The sequence below is a fragment of the Grus americana genome, chromosome 5 (genome assembly GCF_028858705.1).
Source record: "Grus americana isolate bGruAme1 chromosome 5, bGruAme1.mat, whole genome shotgun sequence".
Taxonomy (NCBI): Eukaryota; Metazoa; Chordata; class Aves; order Gruiformes; family Gruidae; genus Grus; species Grus americana.
In genome coordinates, this window is record NC_072856.1 from 66,370,186 (window position 1) to 66,394,263 (window position 24,078).

A 24,078-nucleotide genomic window follows, 5' to 3' on the forward strand; every position below is an offset into this window, starting at 1 on the left:
AGAATGCCATGCAGTAACAAATAAATGGTAGTCAGTGGCACAGACGCAGAAAGGAAGGTAGGTATTTCAGAGATAGATACCTGAACAGTCTTCTCCTTGCTTGCTACTTTAAGGATTTCAGCCTGTAGGAGTTCTTCCACTGATTTTATTTTTCCATCCTTCTCGTGGATGCTTGAAAAGAGCAGAGACAAACAATTATCTGACAATTCAGTGCAATCCCTCGTCTACTCAAAGTTAGGCTTATGAAGTTAATTGCTTAGCAGAGAAACAACTGGATTTTTAAAAGGTATTGATCTGACTTGACGTGTTTCCGAAGTGATAACGCTTCCTGCCACACACACACGCACTTCACCCAGTTCAAAGCAAATCATTTCAGGGAAGCAAAACACGTGTAGTCATGGAAGAAAAGACAAACAGGAGTAACAATCAGAAATTAAATCTGTGCAGTAACTTACACTTTCTGGAGTTCTTCTACCAGTGATTGGAAGGAAACCTGTTCAAAATAGAGCTTCAACTTAGAAAAACAGAAGAGAGAAAAACATTCTGCAAGTGTTGAGGGGTAAAGAGTAGAGAGCTTGAGCTCTTCAGCACTGGGTAAAACCTTTAGGCTGCTACCATAGTGTATCTGAGAAAATCAGCTGTTGGTCTCCAGTTCCTGGCAAACCAATAACAACAGGTCTGCTGCAAGTTCCAGGAGAACAAAAGCAAGCCCACACCATCTTTACCAGGAGAGGCTGAGGCTCGGGACCAGCTAACCTCTTCATACTGGCCCTACTGTACACCCCCCTCTAGTTATTGCACTTCTCTCCCATAAATGATTTTCTAGAAACTAATTTCTCCCCGAGCTGTCCAAGCAGCGCTGTATGTCAAGGAAAGGCACTTCCCAATGGACATTGAGTGCTCATCACAAATGACAATACCGTGACAGTGTCACTGAATAGAGACATAAACAGAAGGGCACAACCATGGATTAACATTAGAAAGCTCAAATATGCATAACAAAGCTGATGAGGAACGAGCTGCCTACCAGCCAGGCTTGCTGCACTGGGAGAAGGCAACCCTCAGCCATGTCGGTATGTGGCAAACTCAAACCAACCCAGAACCACCGCTGACACTTATGCAAGGGAAGTATTTGACAGAAGTATGAGCTTCCAGACCAGCGCTGGAAGAAAACAGGATGCTTTGCCAACAGGCTTCAAAGACGTCTTCACCTTTTTCCCCTGACTTTTGCAACCACAGCAAGATTCTTTTAGATTTAGTTTAGGTGTAATGAAAGTTTTAGATAAAAAGTACTACCTGCTCTGATTGCTGAATTTGCAGACTTTGAAGTTCTTTTCTCAAGGATGAATTTTCCGTTCGCAGTGCCTTTGAAAGCAGATGCACAGATAATGAAAGACTCATTTGTTGGGAAAAAAGTGTTAAGCTTGACAGAAAAGTCATTTCTTCTAGAACAAGTGAAAGACTTTGAAAACCTGAAAGAGGCCTCCTCTGCAGCAGTTGGAGCCAAAGTATTCAATGGACTAATTATTCATTACAGACAACTCAGAGTGGACTTCCATTTATAGGAAGCTAGAATCCAGGGAAACATCAAGGTGATGTCCTCCTATCTTCGGCTGTTTAGTAACCTGACAGTTTACTAGTGTGCAACCCCTCCCCAGCACAGGGGTGTCAGCAATGCACCTGGAATTTAGGGACGTTAAGAAAGCAAGCGTTGTCTTGGCTGTGTCCAGGTAGACAGGACACAGCTTTCCAGCAAAACCCAGCTGAAAACAGACAGGGATTTTTGTACTGGCTTTCCAGATTTCTCATCATTAGCTTCTTTATAAACAGAACAGAAAGGAAGTACCTTAAACATCACCCCAGAAGCGTCACTAGTTTAGGATCCATTTAACCCTTCAGATTACCAACTAAGCAAAGATGCAAGAGCCCCATACCGCCAAGTTTTTACAAAACACCCTTTCCAAAGACAGGTTTGTTGTAGATCAGGCCAAACATACAGGTCTGGAGATGTATTCACCTTATTCCAAAAGCCACCAGGAAAATGTGCTAGCAATATCTGCTCTAGACTAAGCAGAGAGAAGCACTTACTGTAGGCCGTCAATGCTCACGCTTAGCCTATCTTACCAAAAAGGTTTTAACCTTGTCTTCATGAGGTGCTTTTCCTATTCAAAAGGAATGATCTCAGACTGCGCTATGAGCACTCAAACACACACTGCACAAGAGCACTTAATCTCTAGTTCCCCATAAAAAGATAATATCAGAAATTTTACCTTCAGCTCCTCCTCTTTATTAGCCACCTGTATGAGTCCTGCCTCAAGCAGATCTTCAACTGTCTTGATTTTATCATCCCTCTCTCTCATGCTGAGAAATCAAAAGCAAGTATTAGGAAAAATAGAGTCAACCTTTGAAGGCAGTTTAGCTATCAACAGTAACCTTGCTGCCAACAAAACTGGATCTTTATTTTAGCCTTTAATTCAAAAGAAAAGCTTCTTACCTTCTTTCCATCTGCTCTAACAGGTCTTTGTTCGCCTATGAAAAAACACAATGGGGTGATCATTAATTGGATCAATAATGGTTTGGGATTTTAAAAACAGAAATAACTGGAGAGCATCAACTTAACCAGAAGCTTAGTTACCACGCTAATCCAGAAGGGAAAATAAAATAGAGGGAGAATGTCCTCATGGCATGTGTGTCTAATATTGGTGCTGGAAAGAGGTCCATCTTTCAGGGGAGGTACAGATCCAGCCCAAACGCCTTGATTTTACACTGATGGACTACAGGAGTTCTGGCCACATGATGCTGTGGGACACAGGATCCCAGTGATCCTCGGAGTGTCAAGTATGCCAAGCACTGTACAGCACCTAATCCATAGCAGCCAGCTCAATACCCAAAAAATCTGCATCTTTGAAGCGTTTATCAAAACCACAGGCTCCACTTGAGAAATCCTAAATGCTCTGCTGAGTGAACCTCAACAACACATTGCGAGACACCACACAAGAAACATAAGCCAGCTACCAAAAAAAATAAAATCAGCCTCGCTATTTCAGACAGGACATCAAATCAGCCAGACCCAGGGGAATAAGACTGCAAATCTGGTTCTGCGCCAGAAGAAAGGGAGCCGCTCCAGACAGGCAGCTGCTGACTGGCAGACACCAATACAGAAGAGGAAACAAGTTTCCTGTCCTGCAAGTCTTTTTCTAGCGTTTCAGGAAGCTTTCTCATTCCACAGTGGTACAAAGTCAGGGGTGTTCACAAGAGCTCTCCCAGGCAACACTCACAAAGGAGATGGGGCTGAGCAATCTAACAGCTTTGAACCTGCAGCATCCTGCACAAGTACCAGTCAGGCTGGCTGCAGCAGGTGTGCTGTGGGCAAAAATATAGAAGAAGAGGGACAAAAGACATCACGATGTAAATAGCTTTCCCATTCCATGAGCCTGTTTGGTTATTACAGGTTTGAGAATTCATTCCAGGATGGAAGAAAACAAATAGGGTAAAGATCTTACCCTGGTCTCCCCACAGTCTAGTGAGAGCCCTCTCCCCTGGAAGGGCTGGTTGTTCATGGGATTTTTTTATTCCAGAAATTGCCAATAAAACTGGGAGAGGTTGCAGAAATACGTTCTTGCTTGTGTTAAGCTGGCATTCTTCAGGGGAGGGGAAAAAAAAAAAACATCCACTTTTTGTTTGGACACTCTTGATTAGGTCTAGAGGACAGCCACAACTGTCTACTTGAAGCCTCCATGAAAGAGAAAATATCTAAAAAGCAACAGGCTTTGCCACCAGCCAGCTCAGCCTCAGGCCAGCTTAAGAAAACAAAAATACTTAAGTTAAAAGAACAGAAGATATTTGATATAACCTCAGCAAACATTGGCTATACCTGCTCAGACAGGAGAGTCTGCAGCTTCTGAACTTCAGCTTGCAGAGCTGTGTTTTGATCCTTGAGAACCTGGAAGGAAATTTAAACACTAGGGTTTGCAGTTCTGAACTGATACAACTACAGCATTTTCATAATGGCAATGAGGTCATTAAGTAGCACAGAAGTCGTTACAGAGAGTTCTTTGGAAGCTACAAGACTACAAAGAGTCCTTTTCCCTTCTTTCTTGCTTTTCTGTATTAATAGTTTTGTCCTTATGTTCCCATGAGAAATTCGGCTGTTACCATCTTTATTCCCTGGCAGAGAATCAGACCAAGTGTGAGAGGCAAGAGAAACTGCATTTTCCTCCTAAAGCAGGATCAGCATCATCTCAAGATTTGATAGCCGCCTCTTACAAAACACTCATCTGGCAAAGCCAGTGCTCTAGGATCACCTCCTTGGTATTCTTCAGCTGCCTCAATGCTGAGGATGCACAGCAAGGAACCAGCACGCACTTTGGTCCGACTGCAGGCTGGAAAGAGGTGTCTTGGGAAGACAAACAGCCGTACCGTGGCCCTTGCCTCCCCTCTGCATTCCCACAGCAGCCCTTAACAGACAGGCTGCCTGTATGGATTCCTCACGTGTATTTTAAAATCCTCCTCTACTACTGCTTTTTGTTTCATAAAGTCTTTTTAAAGACTTGCTAGGTGCTTTACAAAAGTAAAAAGCAGGACATGTGATCTATGCTTCAGACCCAAAGCCTTACAAGGACAACACAGTGGTGAAAACTGGAAGAATTGCTCTGTTTTGAACCTGGCCGTTCTCTTTCACATGCATGGGGAAAAAAGCAGCACTCCCTCAGGTGGAAGCATTTAGTACAGAGCTGGTCTGGCTTATGTTTGGGATCAAAGACAGGAAGAAGAAGAGACTAGAAGGGCACACAATGTTCGTGTTGAGTGCGTGCTATGGACTTCCACAGTATCGTGACAATGACAATCTGTGTTCAGTTCTCTATTCACTTCCCAAGAAGTGCTAAGATTGCCTCTGGATTACTTTTGCCATTACTTAGCACAGAGTTGATTTCAGCACATCACCATCCACAACACCTCTAAGGCCTTTTTCCTGGGTAACAGTTACTACAGAAACCATTATTCTAAAGGAAGTTCAGATTATTCCTCCTTGTATTCATGTTCACCACTCCACCGTCATTTTAAAGTGTTCCACCACCCTGAAAGCCCTGAGAATGTCACTAAGTTGAGAGCTGCTGACTTACTCAAGCCTGCCACCTCTTTCCACACCATTTATGCACCCATTACCCAGCACATGCCTCGCTGAAGATTCAGTTGATAGCTTAATTACAAAAATTCACTAAAGCTGTACTCTGTTTCCTATTCTATTCATTGAGCAAACTTCTTCCCTCTTATTCTCTGACAGCTTAGAGAAACTACGGTGCCTTGCAAGAGACTCATCAAAACCTCTTTGAAAGTGCCACCACTTTAATACGTGACCCAAGTTTACTGCCCGCTTGCTAACACCTTCAAAGAACTCCAGGAAGGAGACTCATGAGGCACGGCTTCCCCTACAAAAGCCACGCTGCTTCTGCCACTGCCCACCTGCTCTGTTCCTCACCAGCAAACCTACCAAATTGACATTATGGGATTTAGACTGAGCGACCTTTCACCAGAAGCGCTAGAAAAGCGGCACTACCCAACAGGGGCTTTAAAGGAGTTAAAAAGATGGAGTCATCACCTTTCATGTGGAAAAAGTCTAACAAGTAAAGGTGGCAGAGGGCAAGGAGGAGTTAAGTAGCTCTCTGCGTACGCCATCTAGAAACGAGTACCAGCTCTGCTCTGCAGACCCCAGATGTCAGCACTAAAAGCTTCAGCAATTTAGCTGCAGCCTTACAAGAACCAATTTGGAAGATGGCAGGAGAAAAATAAGCGTTTTTACACCTACCTTGACAGAAAAAAGAAAAAAAAACCAGAAAGTCCTGACAGCGTGATAACCCAAGCAACAGAGGCTCCCACCGAGGCCTTGGAAGTCACATTAGAAAGTGGAATGCAGGAAAACTGCAGTAGCTTTTACTGAACGACGTCCTCTTCCAGATTTCAAAGCCCTCGCTCATCACAACTGCAGACACCACGCTTAACGGGTGTTACCCCATCTCTTACTCCACTGCACAGTCTGTTGCTACTACTGTGACATCCCACATCGCTCTTGCCTTGCAAACAGAATACTGTAATTTCCCTTAACATTCAAAAGTCAGTTCTATTTTACAAATCAAAATTCAATTGTATGAACTGCTCCGCAACCTCCAAAGTCTGGAAAACTTCCTGTGCCTAAGTACAGGGATAGCTTTTCTGTATCTTACCTTGAATTCTTCCTTTGTGTTTGAAAACTGAGCAAGTTCTTCTCGCAGCTGATCTTCGAGAGTTCTTATTTTGTCATCTTTGATGTGAATGCTGAAACACAGCAAAACAATCAAATTATTTCCTCATCCAAGTCTTACAAAAAGCATCGATTCTAAAAGAACATAAAAAAGACTGACAAACATTGTTTATCAAATCCCAGAGCTATTTACCTTTTCTGCATCCTTTCCAGCTCATGTGCAGCAGCAGCCTAGATATAAAGAGGATTAACACAGACTTAGGATACATCACATGATTCAATCAACCTTTCATTCCACAATATTAAAAAGCTAGAACAAGTCATTTGGCCTCTCAGCACATGACTCACCAGCAAGAGTGCAAGGGGTAAGCTTGTCTTCATGCACTTTTAAAACACCACTATATACCAGGCACGCATGCAATTACGCAAAGGGAAGAAGATCTTGAAGAGATTCGTTTGACAACCAGGATTATCTCTAATTAAACACTTCATTTCCACTTCTGTAATGAACAGGCCACACAGCAGTAAGAGAGGGACAGCGTTTTGTTTGGTTCTAAAAAGATGTCTATGGTGAGGTGGGGGTTTATGTGCACTTTTGGGTGGTTTTGGGGTTTTTTGATGTTTTTTGTTTTTTGTTTTAGAGAAATGCTTATGACCCTTGCATGCAAACACCAGGACTGCATATTCCAGGACAGTTGCGTTCACTCCTGTGACGTGTCCTGCACTCCACATGCCTGTGAACCGAACCCAACCAAGTAGATTGCTTCGGTAACTTGGATATCCAAGTACGAAACAGATTTTGCTAGTGAAGGAAGGGTAAGAAGGTGGCCTCCCACCAGCTATCAGATCTCCGGGAAATCACTTATTAGCCCGATTCGGTAGACTCACACCTTTAATGTGCTTAAGCACAGCTCGCTTAAAGCCAATGGATCTGCATTTGCATTTATGACAAATAGGTAGTGGGAAAAAATTAAATATTTCATGAAACAATTATTTTACCTGTTCATTTGTCAGAGCCTGTAACTTCTGTACTTCTGATTTCAGTGATAGGTTCATATTCTGTAGGACCTGAAGGAAGGAGATAAAGAGATATATTTGCACTTTGCATAGAGAGAGTATTTCAGGTAAGTTCACTCTCCAGTGCAAAGTATTTCAGGTTACTTTCTGAAGGACTCTAGAGGTAACAGCAAAGCAAAACCTCAAGCTTTCCTATCAATAGCTTCTCAGCATCACGCACTGGCCTTGCCTAGAAGAACAAAATCAGCAGACTTGTAGCTGAAAAAGCTGTTTCTAGACCCAAAGGCAACAGCCTTGGGAGCTTCATTTTGTACATACAGCCAACAAGCCTCTCCCTGTATCGGCTGGGATTTACACACGCTTTTATTATACCTTGAGCTCTTCCTCCTTGCTGGTTAAGTTGGCGTGTTCATTGCCTAATGAGTCTTCCATCTGCTTTATCTGTTTGTCCTTTTCCGCAATCCTGGACAAATGAGAAATGATGACATATCAGTACTGAAAGGCCTTGGACGAAAGTGGCACATGAAGCATCAGGCTAAACACAAAATACATGCTGGCCCTTAAGTCCAGCTCCTACTCTAAATCCTGCTGACAGTACACTTTGGGTCCAAAAGCTTTTCCATCTGTTTTAAATGCTATCTGCTTGCCAAAAATTTATGGGACTTTCTCTAGCTCTGAAACGCAACAGCTACCCCATCTCCCAAAAGGGAGAAGTCTCCTGGCACAGCCATACAGCCCAAATATTAACAATTCTCATGGTCACGCGCATTCCTGCACACTGCACTGATCCCTGAACATAGGCAGTGGTAAACGAGAGAGGAGACACTGCTTTCTCTGCAGCATATAGAGCCACATACAACGGACTCCAAACCTGAGGCCAGACACAGAAGGGATATCCGCAGGAAGCGGTTTCCCACCTCCCAAGTCACTCATGATGAGACATTAGAAGCATAGACGGCAACGTTTCCTTCACCAGTCCATCCCATGCACACTGCACGTGCGTGGAGGAAAGGTGGCATGCGTTAAAAGCCAGTAACGCCTCCCAAATACCAGAGGAAATGAATGCTCACACTTTGTGTAGTTCTTCTGCCAGGGCTGAAGCTGAGGTCTGCAAAAGAAAAAAGAAAAAAAAAAGCTGAAAGTAAAGCAAGTCAAAGAATCATCATCTACAATGAGCCAGGAACAGCATTTGTAAGATTTCTCTAGTTGTTCTAAACTGGCATAGGACAATTCCAACTATTTCCTGGCTAAGGAACACTGAATGAATACCAGGACATACTAACGTCCCTTCCACTTTGTCCTAAGGCAACATGAAGGGAAAAATGAACCACCTTATTTGCCTTTTACCAGATTCACACAAGCCACAGGGATCACCAGCACTTGTCTCCCAAGGATTAAGTGCTTTACAGGATGTTCTGCTGACAAACCACTCAGACTTTGAAAAAGAAAACCTCGCACAGTGCATCAGGACTTGCATTAGGAACAGAAACAGCAACATAAAACCAGCAAGTGGCATTTTTTCCCCCTGGAAAAGCCTATTCCTATGTGGCCACCCACAATGGGGCAGGAGAGACCATCACATTGGTTATTCAAAGCATCAAGGGACCTCTGCAGAATGTTTCACACCCAGTTTGGCAGCAGCTGTGGCAGAATTTCCACGTTCACTGGTGCTTCAGATACATGGTTCTCCTTATCCGGCCTTACCCTCCCCCAAAACCCTGAATCTTGCAGAGCTTGTGCCCATGGGACCCTACAGCACCTCCTATACTGCTTTATCTGGATCATGCCAGAGAGAACAGCAGCAAGAGGGGAAAAAAAAGTCAAAGGGAACAAATAGTTCCAGCCCTAGAAGGTCTCCTAAAGGCCCAGTTTCACCAACCCTGATGTCCAGAGCGGTATCCAGTCCCACCTGGCTTCCCCAAAACGCTATTTTCATACCCACTGTCCGTGGTGGAAAAGTGATCCTGCATTTTCATGGCCAATGGGAGTTACTTGGGGAAAGCACACATCTCGTTCCAACAGCCTCCTTGTGTAACCCAGAGCAAAAAAGTAACATTTCCCAAGGGATTTATTTTCAAAGCTCTTTTAAAGGACTGGGATAAGAGGAGTAGGTCACGAAGATGCTGTAAATCCAGAGCGCCTCTTCCTTTGCTACTCTCCCCACCCAAAGGCTTAAAGCACCAAGCTCTTCAAACAAAGCCAGATGATACATTCTCAGTCTGATGTTGAATTTAATCAAACTACATCAAGAGCATCCATGATTAAAAGAACACAGCACCCAACTGCACAGGAACAGTCTCCACTTGTGCCCACAGAAGTTACGGCCTTTCTGAGCCGATTTCTGCGACCCAGCTCTACGTGGAAGCAACTTCAGTGACACTGAGGTTTTACATAACGTTTACAACAGAAACCATTTCTCAAAGAGACTAGTCAAACTAAAATTTCAGAGATTAAAAGAATCGAGAAAGGCATTGTGCAGGTTTAGTGTTGTTTTGATGTTGGGGTTTTCTTCTGCACAGAAACCACGGCTGGAATGAACAAACACCTTTATATGGGAGGTAACCTAAGACACTGTTTCTCAACCTGATGCACAAGGGAAAAGCATGATCAGGAGTTTCACAGGAGGACGGCGAGAAGACCGAAGAACCACAAGATAGAATTATATGCATGCAAAGCTACAGAAAACAAACATTCAAAAAGGTGTTCTACCCTTTGGTTATAAATGAAAGCCACTACAGCAGGAAATAAGTGGATTTTTTCCCCCAAAAGGACAGCAGAAGCTTAAGTTTTAAACCATTTTGAGAAACATTAGGAAAGAGGATACTAACAAGTCTTTGCTTTCAGCATTACATATCTCATATCGAGCTACAAAAAAAAATAATCTGACTTTTAATGAAAGCTCATAATCCAAGACCACAAAAGAAAGTCTGAGAACATGCTGTACCTGTACTGCCATTTGTGAATGAAACTTCTGAAGCTGAGTATTCAAAGCATCATTCTGCTTTATCAGCTCCTTGTAAGAGAGCACAGAAAGAAAAAGCAGGCTGAGATCTGCAGCTAGTCAAGTTTTGCTAGGATTAGCTCTTAGCCATGGTTACATTAGTAAGAACAGTTTAGCATTTACATGTCACACACTTCAAAGATGCTATTTTTCTCCCCACTAAGATCAACCAGTTTGAATGGAAGCATAAAAACCTGCTCAGTATCGAGAGAAAAACATTCCCTGCCCCACCGTGTGCCATTTGGTTTCCTTGAAGCCCTTAAGAGCTATGTCCACACTGCCTGTCACCACTTGGTGCCAGGAGAAGAGAGATCCCTCCAGAAGAGCTCATACACACATCAAGGGGCATGGCTGCTCTTCCAGGGTGTCCCCCAGACCATAGCATCGTTTCACAGCTTGGGAAATTGCTTAGGGTCAGCACATTTTCCTGACTTGCCTGGAGTGCTTCTCAGGTCTGAGATGGCCCCAGACCTCCTCACAGCACTCCACGCAAGGTCGCACTTCATAAGTTGCTGGATGACGACTGGCACACAGTCTTCTCATTCTTTATTCAGTGGAAAAGTTTTACTAAAGCAGCATTTCAAGGATATTACTGTGTTCCCATAGGCACAAAGTGACAGGGGGGGGAACCCCACAAACCCTTAAGATACTTTGGCAATACTACCTGCACCTGCATTTGCATGGAGTCCTCTGCAGTAGCTCGCTTTTGCTCAGCCTCCATTAACTGCAACATCCTCTGCTCCAGCTGCTGTTTTGACACCATTGTATCAGTAAGTTTACTGTGCAAGCTCTGGATTTCATTGTCTTTGGCCACAAGCTTATTCTGCACATCTGTAGCAGAAATGTCAGGATTTTAATTCAGAAGTAAAATATTTAACTTTGGGGGAAATAATTTTCACTGTAAACAGGGAGGCTGATGAGAAGTCTCATTCCAGCAAGCCAAGATTCAGCTCTCTCATCAGCATTCAAACTAATTGGTATCACAACATACCATTTCCCCAGGGTGCTGAAGCAGTACTGGCTTCACCTGAGCTGTATTTAAGCCATTTACTCAATAATGCCCTCTTTTACAAACGGCAACAGCCAAATAACTGCAGTAAGCATTATTTAGGAATTTTGTGTTCCACGGGAATTTTGTGATACATGCCTTGTTGTGCTGCTTCGTGTTCTGCTGTTCTTTTCCTGAGATACGCCTGGATTTCTTCCCATCTTCTCTCTGATTCCTGCTGCTGGACCTTCACATTGAAGAAAGAGTTGATGAAAAGTCTAACCTTTAATTTATTTTTGAAACATCCAGAGCTCATCTCTTCGATGCTATTCCCAAAACATATGGCAATGAAGTAAAATTGTTTCTTGTTGCCATTAAGGCACATAAGAGAGACAGAGTGCCCTGTAATCCTCCTCCTAGAGCAGTTTAGCCTATTAATTTGAAAGGCAAATTGTGAACAGGATTTCATTTAGGCTCACAACAAAATAGTTTCTCTAATATGAAAGTGTAGCATCTTTGCCCTGCAAGTTCAGCACTAACACTAGAAGCCAGACTAGCCATGCATCACATAAATCTGCATCTCATAATTAGAATGTGTCTCAGCTCTAGATACCAACTCTCCACCTGCAAGGACTAGAGGCAGGGAGAATTGCTGGTAGCTAAGACTTGATTGGAAATATGAAAAAAGTAATGAGCTCTGGATTGGAATTCTCACTCAAAACTTCTCTTTGGAAAAAAAAATATCAAAAGACCTTTTCTTCCAAAGAAAAGGAAAGGGGTGCATCCAGAAGCCAGTCCACTTACATTTGAACTGTTAAAAAAGTGTATTTATTTAAAAATTTAAACACACATTGAAGCAAAAGCACGTAGATTCAAATAAATTAAAAAAAAAAAAAGACACAAGGGCAATGCTATCAGATAAACTACTGCAAAATATCAAGTCTTGCTGGAATTGCAAGCTTTAAACATCACCAGTTAATATCATTAAAAAAAGCTTAACCTGGAAGGGTAAGCTTCACTTCACAGGGAGGTTTGTAATCACCCAAAATTCAGACTACTGAATAAAAACATTAAATAAGGCTGAGCCAGCCTATGGGCCATCTGAAAATAGATACTTGCAGATCTAAAGATGACAGAGATTTAGTGGCCAGGGAAACAGCCAAAGCAATTCTCACATGCCTCACATCCCATTCGACTCGGAACTTGGCTCAGATGAAGCCTGGAGCGCAACTCGACAGGCGGAGAAAACCTAAGTCACCTTTAGCTGAGCAACCGCCTGCTCCGCGTTCTTCTTCTGGAGCTCCTCTTGCTGCAGTTTACTGCTCTTCTCTCCCAGCTCATTCATCAGCCGAGCATAATCCTGGCGCAGTTTGTTCAGTTCAGCCGACTGCCTAAAAATAAACATTTTCACAGCTTTTTTTTTTTTTTTTTTTAAACAGGAACCATAGGCCATAACAACAGCTACTCAAATATCAACACCAAGTCCTGTATTTGCAGCCAGAGGGCTGTACTAGGTTGGGTTAGTTTTTCCCCCACACGCACTGCTTCATCCTAGGAAAGGGATGAGGGTCAGGGACTCCTGGCCATCAGCACAGCAGCTACAACCCACTGAGTCAGAAACAAAAGGTCAGCAATAAGCCACAAGCATCAGTTCCTTTAAAGCCTTTGCAAGCTGATGGGCTTAATTTGGACAGGCTTATATAAACTAAAAGAGGCTCAGCCTAAGGAAAGGTCTCACATTGAAATTCACATTCCCTTCCTCTTCCTACAAAGGGTTATTTACCTCAAACTTACTCAAGACTATTCCTCCCGGACTACTAAATGCATACATCTCTTTGGACTATGCATTGCCTCCTGGCCTTGGCTCATCTATTAACTTAGGAAGGTATCTGATGCACTTTCTTACTTAGGGAGAGAAGATGCTTTTGTATAGCCCAAGGGAAGAATTTTAAAGGCTCTCCTTTGCATCTAAGCAAATAAAAAGCATTTTATTTTTGTCTTAAGTTTGCCTGAATTAAGGATTTTGACATAACTAAGAGAATAATGCTTCATTTCTAAAATCAGGGTACCAGTACCCTTCTCTTAGTGCTTGTTATATCAGCCTGCCCCAGGAAGCAGAACGCGCCTCTGCTGAGCTCGGCAGCACAGACGCTGTTAACAGAAAGGGTCCATTTAGAAGCACCATCTCTGCATGAATGGTGTAGTCAGAAAAAGGAAGATACGGAGCCCTTTCCAAGTCCTGACAGTGGTTTTGACATTCTAGTCTCCATCAGGAACAAATCAAGTATCTGAGAGCATATAAAGCATTGGTTTTGCTCTCTATAGGCAGAAGCCCACTGGCAACAATTCATCTGTCTGACTATGCACCTTACCGGGGCGCTCAGCTTCTACTACAATATATACAATCCTCTCTGCCAGCTCAGGGGCAGCCCAAGTCATAACTCTCAAAAGATGAGACCTTGAGATGCCTTTTTGTTTCTCCAAACATTTACAAAGCCAGCAGATAAATCCAAGTGCTGCCCCAGCGATATCATGAACTGCAGGGTGTTGATTTTTTTTTCCTTATTGCAAGACTGATTTATAACTTTAGAGCTGTTGTCCTCCCAAGACCTGCATCAGCACCTCTCCTAAAGCCGCACAGGAAAGGATACATAGCTGCAAAAAACAACTGTGGCTGAGCACTTCTGCACCTTCTGATAAAGCCTCAGCACCCACTCTCTAAAAGCTCAGGCTTCAAATTGATAAGAGACAGTAATCTGTTTTGAAAGCCTTGGCTCGATGCAAATACGAATAGCTACCTCCCCAGCCCAAAACAACTGTGTTTCTAGTTTAACCACAAATTCAGAGACAGCCAAGGAGATGGAAAGAAAAGGAGCAGAAGCCAGAACAACTCTTCAGGGAAGGTTTAAAACACACACAGAGCTCTGAGTAGCTGCTGACATACTTGCTCTCCATTTGATTGGTAGAAGTACTGACAGCATCTCTCAGGATACCGTTTTCCTGCTTCAGGTGGCTTATTTCTGCCTCCATCTGCTCACGGAGTTGCTGGAACTGATGGGGAGAGAAGATCAATTCCAAAAAAAAAAAAAAAAAAGATTAAACCAAGGAGCGATAAAAACCCAACAACTTCAATATTGTGACATCTTTTCTACTGTTATAACTAAGTGGATTTTTTGGGAGAGGGGCAGCTTTACCTCCTTCCTCACACATCCACTCAAATTAAACTATACTACTTAGACTCTCTTGCTTGAATAAAAGCACCAGTTTCCTTTTATACCAATGTATCAACCTACTTCTTAAGGCAACCTTTTTTGTTTAAAATAGTACTCAAGTGTTACTTAGGATACTGATTGCTCAGCTGTATAACTTTAGATACTTGTCAATAACTGGACGTCAATAAATTACTTTTCCAAAGGGAAACTAAATAAATGCACCAGGAATTATCATTAGCAGTTTACAAAGCCTCTGAACAAAGCAGAAGTATAAAATAACTAACAATACACAGATTCTAGCATGTAAACTGAAAAAGGTTTGTCCTCATCTAATATCCTGAAGTCAAGATTATGAAATAGATCCTTTATTTAGACAATAATATGCTTTGATTGCATTTTCAACAAGGGTCCAAACTGAGGCAGAAAGAAGCCCTGATAACTCAAGGCTGCTTCAGAACAGTGCAAACAAAATCACAAGACTGAATTCAAAGGGAAAAAAAAATGGACTCTGTGTACACAGACGACATCATAGCTGGTCTTAGAGCCCACCAGCCTGCTTTGAAAGTCCTCAAGTACATACAGCTGTAATATCTTCTTCCTCCACCAGTGCCAGTCCGTAGATACACCTGACACCATTTCCAAGACCCAGTTACATCAAATGGCTGACTCACCCATGAAGATTTTGTATATTAAAAAAATCCAAACAGATGTTTACGTAACAAACACAGCAGGATATAGCAGCCCCTTGTAGGGCAGTCACCTCCAGCTCGGCACCAACACATATAACAAGCTGTTCTCCTTAGACGTTTGTTAGGGGGTTCTCCCCCCCACACTTTTAATGCCAACAGATATACAAGGTCCCAACAGAAGCAGGGGCACAAGCCCCACACAACCGGAAATCTGGACAGTTTTCAGCTTCTCTGCAATGCTACAGCACATCAGCAGGGGGAGAACAACCAGAGCACTGCGCATCCTTTCTCCAGCTTTGACATTTCCAGAAGTCACCCAGTTGGGCCCAGATGTCCTTCGCCCTCCCCAGCCAGCAGTAAGACACTCTCTTAATGCAGTTGTCTGTGTAGGTTCAAAGGAATTAATTTCTGGAGAATGTAGTTCTGCTCCAAAACTGCAGAGATGCTACTCTCCAAAGTGCCGAGACAGAAGACACGCTATTAAAGCTGGGAAGTTCAAATGCTGGGCTTGGTGCTGTGGCATTTACATAGGAAAAAATACTAGACTGTCAAATCTAAGTCCCAGTGAAGTTGGTATAAGAGGGGTCATTTTTCTTAGAAACCTTTAAGTCAAATTTTTCAGTCTGATGAACCAAACTCTTCTGTGGTCACTCCGTTATAATGCAACTTCAGGAGAGAGTAACAAGGGTCTTAAAAAAAATGCAAGTGTTTGCCCTTCAAATATATTCAGCTCTCCCAGGCAATGATATTTCTTGTATATTATGCTATGTTGTCAGTCTGTAATATAATTTTAAAAAATGAGATTTATCAGCCGGTAAATGATCATTAGCATTAGTGGTTCTCTGAAGTTGAGTATTTCAGTTAGATTTTACACTTTAATTGAGTAACATTTAGCAGAATACCACTAAGCAAAAGTAACTAGATCAGATTACAGGCTGCCTAACGCCAGAGTTCTCCATGAAAACACCTTGTCTTTCCTTCAAGCCAGGAAACTGCCAGTTTCCCATCCTCATGCAGACATGTTATACCACTCACTACCTCAAGGCTCGAGGTAGTGAAGCCAATTTCTGTGTAAGCAAACAACAAATGCTGCAGCCTGGCAAAAGTAAAGGTTCCTCAGCACTGATCTGCTCATGCATGATCATCAACTCAAATGGTTTTGGTAAGGTGTTTACCTTTATCTTCATCTGCTGAGATTCTTGATAGCTAACATGTATTTTACTCTGAAAAGTGCCGTGCTCCTTTTCTAGTGTGTTGATGCGCTCTCGCATTTTCGCTGTAAGCAAGCCGTTCCTCTCCTTTTCTGCAACCAGCTCCTTGGGTGGGAAGCAAAAGGAAAAAGGGAAAGAAGTCATCTACTGATCCTTTCTAGAGTCTAATAGTCAGCATAGCAAGTGGGCATCAAACCAAAGTCAGCATCAATCTTTGCTCAAAGAAATTACAGTGTTATGCTGTTTGGTTGGGTCTAATTTCACGTCTATTAAAAAGAGGTTTGCCGATTTAAACACTGATCTTCTGCTATCTCAGAAGAGCAGGAGTCTTAGAAAATTTCTATCAAGTTTGGCCAAATTATACAGAGTCCTAACAATTAAAACCACTGATATCACACAGGGTAAAGCTTAGATTTTCATCTCAAGTTTAGCAAAATGGAAGAACACAGGTAAAGAACAGTGGCACAAGAACAGAGCGTTTTAGAGCAAAGAATTGCTTTGTAGCAGGTTGCAAAGCCAACCATTTTGCCAGAGGAGATGGGCTGTTAGTACCCAGCAACAGCTAGAGAAGCCCTGAATTCTACCAGCATGATGCCATATTACAGCTTTCAAATGGAAATACACATTGCTATTTAGATTAATCATTTATTAGCTAGTAATTCAACCCAGACACCTGAGAAATCCATAGAGCTGCTCCTCTGCAATATAAATACACTTGCTGTAGTAAGCAGAAACATTAAGTGCAGCTTTCAGCAAGCTCCCATCGCAGAACGAGGTATTCGTACCATCTAAGCTTCAGGTGTCTTCAGCTACGCAGCAGAGCACGCAGCTCCTTACAGTGCCAGGGAGCCTTCACACATAATTTAAGTGCTCTAAATTATTAGCCTGAATACCCTCCATCTCTTCAGAGTAATTATAGCTTTTTCCACATTTTAATTTAAATAAAAGCTATTCTCTCTTTTAGATCGTACTTACTAGCTTCAGGAGGCTGTTCCCCCTGAATGAAATAAGTGACACAAGTTCCCCAACCCATGTTCACTGAGGCATTTAGGAACTTGAGTCACACCAAAAGTTTTAAGTCACTTCTGCAAATACAGCGTAAACGGCTTGACACAAAGCCTTCTCCAAGTTATATTTGGATCTGCTAAGATGCAACAAAAATAAGGGCACCAGGACATTTTGCAGCTTCCTTCTATCCTTCCACCAACTCCGCCATCCATCTGCAGCTCTCGCTATCCCAGCCAACCTGTCAAGGCAGTGCCAGAAATCCTGGGAAGATTAGCTTTCACCTAGCTTGTGTTTTGTCAAATACCTCTGAGGTCAGGCACCTCTTGTTCTCATTTATCCTCTCCAGTTTGCATCTTTATCAACACCCCTGTAGGAACAACGCCTGGACCTTACAGTCCCGCTGTAGCTTTTGGCAGTGTTTTCAAAGAAACTCATTAATTAGAGGATAAGAGCTTTTTGCCAGTCAAGCTGAGCTTTTTCCCTTGTTCATCCCAATATTCTAGCACTGCAGTGACTTTGCTTTCACTGGTTTTCTCCCAGCTTTCAGGAATGCCTATTTACCTCCTCCTTCCCTCCCACAATCCAGACAGCAAAAACCCCCATGACCCCTACTTCTCCACAGCTCCTGCCTTGCCTTCACAAGCATCACTTTGCAGATGTTTTTTCCCCACCACATCAGCTTCCCCCACACCCAGGCTCCTTCACACATTCCGTCCACTTCTTCAGCAGTGGATACCTCACCCCTTTCATTCTGCAATCCTGAGCCACAGTTTCTTTTTCCCCAAAAAACACATCATAAGTCCTTTCTCCCTACAGTTACATATTGACTATCCCAAACCTCTTGATCCCACCTGCAAACACACCTACTTGTGCCCTGCCGGGAGCTCACACAACACCCCCTCCCTTCTTTCCTTCTCATCACCAAGGCTCCCAACTCCCATCCCACGTCCTCTGGCCATTCTGATCCCATCTTTACCCACCCAGCTTTTTGTGCCGTAACACAACCCTCCCGAGCCTGATGCCCATGTGCTTCCAAACTAGCCAAAAGAATCCTCCCCGCAAAGAGTCTCCAATTCAATCCGTATCTGCCTAATTATTTGTTCTACTGTAACTGCTTTCCTCTGAAATCTTCATAAAAAGAAGTTTCATAAACTAGTTTTCACAGTGGTGCATCAGCAACCCTGCAAGTCTAAAGCGATCAGAGCTGCAACTCGAGGGGCTAAGCAGGCAGTCTACACTTTCTGTAGCTTCCTTCTTGACAAAAAAAACCCCTTATGACTGGTGTGCCTAGAAGTACACAAGCGTGTGAATGCTAGAATACATACCAAATTAAAACTGCAATGCAGAAAAGGTGTTTAATATTTGCATCCACAAAACCATATTATAATTGCAAAGGAAGCGTTTTTAAAGTAACCTTTTGAAAAGAAAAATAGTCTCAGCTTAAAAGTCTCAGTAAATGAACTTGCTGGAAAAACTACTGGAAAATAACTCTGCATAAATACATTAATAGCATCATAAAATCAAACAATGTCTTGGTAAGCTTTCCCAGTACAAAAAATTCCACCTTTCAATTTATACTGAGCTCAGTGAAGCAGCATTTGATGACTGCTAGTCCTACAAGCCCCTGCTCCTCTCCCACGGCTCTCTATACGCCTGAACCTCCGCATATTTACCTGGGTTAGCTGCTTGCACTGCTCCTTTGCAACGGCTGCCTCCTCCTTCATCGCAGCGAGCATTTTCTCTTTGTCTTGTAGCTGATGTACAGCTGCAGCCGACTCAGCCTTGCTAGCCTGTAGCAAGAGTACATAGAAACGATCATACATGCAGATCAAACTTGAGAGGAAGAAACACAACCCTCCCGCCCCCGAATTGTCCGTCTGCACGGTGTACATGGCACCACCAGTGCCCAATTTTGCCGCTAATGGATCCTGCGGTGCCGATTTCGTTAGATGAGGAAATGCATTTTCAAACGCACTGAAACCAGTTAAGAGAATAAATGGGCTCTTAAGGTGCTTCTGCGTTGGAAGAGAGCTGCTGTGGTGGCACGGGGAAAACAAAGAACGGCCATTATGAGAAATAAAGGAAAAAGACGCAGAGATGCTGAATCATTCAATAACTGAGGTTGGAAGGGACTTCTAAGATCACCTGGTCCAGCCCACCCTCAGAGCAGGTATAATCCAACAAACTTAATCTCTTGAAATACCTCGCTACAAAAGGAAAGAGGGGACGCTGATCTGGTCTCTCCTTCCACTTCACAGGAGAGCCTCTAGCTGACATAATTACATTTCTGCTGGCACACTGACACACAAACTTTCAGAGATACTACAGGGAGCAGAACTAGAGGAACAGTCCCCACAGTCCTGCCACTTGTATACTGGTCCTGAAATGAAATAACTGCAGCAAGGGGCAAACTTAAATGTTTCTGCTTAGACTTCACTCAAAGTTTGATACCTGAAGAAGCAAAGAAGTGTCAGTCCATAAACGTACTCTCAATTTGTTTGGAAGTTCTCCTTCAGTGGTATTGTGTACGTATGCAGTACAAAACATACTGTCAATGTCTCACGAGCTACAGCTAGGAAAATACTCACACTTCCATCTACAGAAATGTAGATTTTTGGGTTGTATATAAACCCAGAAACCCATTAGATCCTAGAGGTTTAGCTTTAACACCAAACCTTCCTTTAAAAAAAAAAAAATACAACAAGCAAGCTGGTTACTGTTCTGAATGAAACAGGTAACACCATTGCAAGTGTACAGCTCTTGGGTTTTCAGTCAAGCACTGAAACAGGAGCCGAGAAAGAATGTTAAGTCTCTGTCCTTGGAGGTTTTCAAGACCCAGCTGGACAAATCCCTGAGCAACTTGCTCCAAATTCAGCATTGACCCTGTTTTGAGCAGGCAGTTGGACTGCATGACCTCCTGAAGTCCCTGCCAACCCAGGTTATGCGATATGCTGTTATATTGCGTTAACTGAATTGACACATATCCAGTTCTGCATTTCTGTTCTGGTACCATATCTGCAGAAGAATACAGAATTGCAAGACTTCAAGTGTGACAAACAGGATGTTACAAGCACAAAATGACAATCGTGATGAGTCACGGGAGGGAAGAGTAAGACATTGGTGGTCACCACTCTCCTCTGTCTTAATACAAACATTTAAAAATCAAAAATAAAGATCTGTCAAGCACTGGCACAGGTTGCCCAGAGGGGCTCTACAGTCTCAGTCCCTGAAGGTTTATCCTATTTACACATTTGTGAAAGATCACTCCTGGAAGTCAACACGCCAACACACACGCATCAGCTGCGGCAGCAGTCCTATGTCATACACCTTATTCTCCATGGTTATGTCTGCTCTTTACGAGCAGTCAAAAGCCAGCAGCCTGTCTAGCCAGCCCATGGAATGGCAGATGGCAGCACACAGACATCTGACAACTGCTGTCTGCACACAAAGCAAGCACAGACCAGCTGGAAAAAGTCTTTCAAAGACAGAATGTAGAAATCACAACAGAACATTGATATAGCTAATTTGACAGCATCTCTTGCTGTTTCTGCTTGTTTAAGAGTCTTTCCTGCCCACCACCCACAGCCATTCACCTTTTGCAAGACATCATGAATTGCACTGGATTTTTCCTTTAACACCTCCACTATGCAACGGGCCTCATCTTCAGTGAAGATCATGTTCTTCACGGCCATTACAAAGTCTTTAAATTTTACTTCAGCATTCTCTGCAACACAGAAGGGAGGATATATTTACTTTGGACTCCATACAGAATTATTTATTTTGCCTCGAAACAGCATGTGATAGGGTATCATTATGCATTATCTTTAATTTCAGTCTGAAATGCCAAGAAGCAAAAGGTCATGAACATTCAGCAAAAACAACATATCTCCGATTTAAATCGGATAACAATCTGCCAGCTGACAGTTTTGGGAAAAAAATCCCACCACTTTGTTTGTACAGTTGGTAACGTTTATAGTGTTGCTAGCAAGAAGACAAAGCATAACACAGATTTGGGGGGAAAAATAGCATTAATGTGAAAACTTGAAGAGTCCTTTCTAGTGTATTATGACAGTAATTCAAACTGAGCTATCAATTTAAAGGACAGCCTGCCTCTACAAACAATATGCAAATGACAAGGTAATGAATTTAAGAACTGGCACATTTCTGATTACAATACATGAAAACCAGAAAAACATGCCATCAGCCTAAGTTTGGAAGAGAACTGCTGTAGAAGGAGTTCAGCAGTAGGAAGATAAATCAGTAAGTGTTTAAACAGACACAAACAAGGAAACACAATTCAACTCATTCACGGTCTTAGAGGAACAAAACCCACATTTGTTCATAAAAAATAGGCTGCACGTCCATAGGTCATTAGGTGGCCCCCTAACTTAAGTAAATGGAAGCACAAGACCAAGGCATCCAGTAGCTCGGTCAAATATTCACCAGTGCACAAAGCTACATCAAGGGACTGGAAGGGGAAGGAAAAAAAGAGAAAGAGAAAATAAAAAAAGCTGAAAATTGATGCTTGGTTCAGAAATTGTCCCAGAGATCATGGAGAAGGGTCCACGTTCCCACCAAAGGTGTTAAGTGTGCCAATGAAGCCAAGCCATGCATCAAACCCAAACCTCTCCAGAATTTGAAAAACGAAAGAAGAACAAAAAAGTGCTGGTGATACTCAGCCCCCAAGAGAAATTACCAAGCATAAAAACAAATCACTGAATAACAGAGTCCAGGGAGGCAGGGAGGAAGCGCTGAGATGTTCTAGCACACTTTCTCCTAGTCCTAAATCCAACTTAATTTTGGCCACAGACTTCAGATCACATCACATCATTGCTGCACTGACATCACCAATGATGTTGTTACCAGGAACATGCCAAAATCCTGAGACCACAGTCCAGTTCACTGGGAGTCTACAGCAGCTTGGCCCAGACCAGCCTGAGCTCCATGCTCCCTGGAGACAGGAAGACCTTGCCCTTGCACCCAAGAAGCTTACAATTAGAATAGGGGAAGATTTCTATATTGGGAGGGCAAATCCCAGCTGACACAGGAGAATTAGGAGCTCATGTAGAAGGTTACAGCTTCCAAAGGAAATGAGAAGGGACAAGTGCACTGCAGGGCAGTAATATGCAGTCACTGAGCTAGAAGCACAAAGGGAGCCTCAGGCAAGTGGGAATCCACTCAAGATACCTCAAAGAGATGCCACAAAGCTTTCAAGTGAGCATTTTAGAATACAAGTCTAAAGAGAGATTTTAGAGTGTGGTGAGCGACCAGGCAGACAGTGTTGGAATGCCAGCCCTCTACACAAACCTGAGCACAGAGTCACTGCTCCGTCAGTCACTTGGATGCCCACAAGTATGAGGGTCTCGCCTCATGGCCCAGGAAGCCTGGCATGCCTTGAGCAGGTCAGTGGCCTATTTCAAGTTTCAGCGTGGGATGCAACACTCATTAATCACGCTCAGTAATCACTCCAGGCCTCCATGGGAGAGTTTGAAGGAAGCTCCCCTGTCCCAACCAGTTCCAACTGCATTAAAAGGTAAAGTCAAAGTCTTGCTGGAAACTGCCAGACTCGATCTCCACCAGCAATTTGCTTTGGGTAACTCTGTGCTGCATTCAGATACACGCTGGCTGAGCAGCCCAAGCTAGCTCCACGAACAGCCCTAGAGCTGCACTCCCAGTCTCAAGCAGACTCCAACAGCTCATGCTGAAAGCTCCAGAGTCCATCACCGTTAGCAATGCCTGACCTATACTGTAAAACTAGCTCGCACGCATCTGTGTGGTCTGTGATCACCCGTTTCCTCACTGTGAGGACACAAAAGCCTACAGTCAGTGTAAAAAGGATTCAGATGGCACAAAACCCTTTCAACAGTGCCAAAGACAGGGAAGAAATGAGCACAGACAAGAACCAACAGTGTCGTGCGGCCACAAATGTTTTCCTCAAATCACTTCTTCCCTGTTCAGGTTTCCAGGCAGGCTATGCCAGACTGCATTATCTCTTTCTTACCTTTATCCGTCTCATTCTTTAGTTTCTTGCCACTGCTCTTCTGGATCCCCTCGCTCACATTTTGTTTTGCTACTTCAACCGCTTCTCGCTTTTCCAAAGTGCCAGCATCAGAATTATCCATCAAAGGAATATAAGTAGTTGCTTGAATAAGAGGTTCATCCACCAAAACTGTAATCAGAAGTCCACAGGATGGTTAAAGCTTTGTAATAATTAACATCAACATTTTTAGAAGAGGTGCATAATCTATTAAAGGGTTGAATTAAAGCATCTCTAACCTCAATAGTTAGTTAGTTATACTCTCTATTTTCTATTATCCTTCACAGCTTAACTCATTAAAGCTCTTCAGGTAAGTTCATTAAATAAAGGTCTCTAATGCATAGTAATTTAATAGCCTCAATTAAATTTCTATTTCCAAAGCTGCCTTTTAGCATTTTAACAAGCAGCAGAGAAGAACCTTTAGATTTTGACTTTCATTTCACTTTAATGAGAAAGTCACACATAGCATCAATGAGACTGGTTTACTTGTGGCTGCGTATGAAATCATTCAGCATCCCTGAAGCACGAGCATAGTAAAATCTTCTGCCTATTCTGTTAAAAGCTGGTACCTTCCTGACAGCATTTTCACCCAGATTACATCACCAGTGAACTAAACCATTTAGGCAAAACGTGCGGTAGGGACAGCAAACGAGCTTATTTCACATGCAGACTCAACT

At 42.9% G+C, this 24,078-nt stretch overlaps 1 protein-coding gene across 14 annotated transcripts in view; it reads right to left on the bottom strand.

Annotated features, from left to right (window-relative positions):
• KTN1 (kinectin 1) overlaps window positions 1-24,078 on the bottom strand; it is a 76,737-nt gene that overhangs the window by 24,827 nt on the left and 27,832 nt on the right. For 12 of the 14 annotated variants that reach the window (XM_054826544.1, XM_054826539.1, XM_054826541.1 and 9 more), the window contains exons 4-23: window positions 23,366-23,533; window positions 20,958-21,088; window positions 19,038-19,154; window positions 16,321-16,461; window positions 14,189-14,295; window positions 12,503-12,635; window positions 11,404-11,491; window positions 10,921-11,087; window positions 10,200-10,268; window positions 8,326-8,363; window positions 7,628-7,718; window positions 7,238-7,306; window positions 6,432-6,469; window positions 6,222-6,312; window positions 3,875-3,943; window positions 2,495-2,529; window positions 2,271-2,361; window positions 1,297-1,365; window positions 456-493; window positions 81-171 (exon numbers count right to left, since the gene is read on the bottom strand). In XM_054826544.1, the coding sequence (XP_054682519.1) occupies window positions 81-171; window positions 456-493; window positions 1,297-1,365; window positions 2,271-2,361; window positions 2,495-2,529; window positions 3,875-3,943; window positions 6,222-6,312; window positions 6,432-6,469; window positions 7,238-7,306; window positions 7,628-7,718; window positions 8,326-8,363; window positions 10,200-10,268; window positions 10,921-11,087; window positions 11,404-11,491; window positions 12,503-12,635; window positions 14,189-14,295; window positions 16,321-16,461; window positions 19,038-19,154; window positions 20,958-21,088; window positions 23,366-23,533 (1,841 nt within the window). The remainder of the gene's footprint in view (window positions 1-80; window positions 172-455; window positions 494-1,296; window positions 1,366-2,270; window positions 2,362-2,494; window positions 2,530-3,874; window positions 3,944-6,221; window positions 6,313-6,431; window positions 6,470-7,237; window positions 7,307-7,627; window positions 7,719-8,325; window positions 8,364-10,199; window positions 10,269-10,920; window positions 11,088-11,403; window positions 11,492-12,502; window positions 12,636-14,188; window positions 14,296-16,320; window positions 16,462-19,037; window positions 19,155-20,957; window positions 21,089-23,365; window positions 23,534-24,078) is intronic. The other 2 variants (XM_054826536.1, XM_054826548.1) reach the window with 1 other exon arrangement.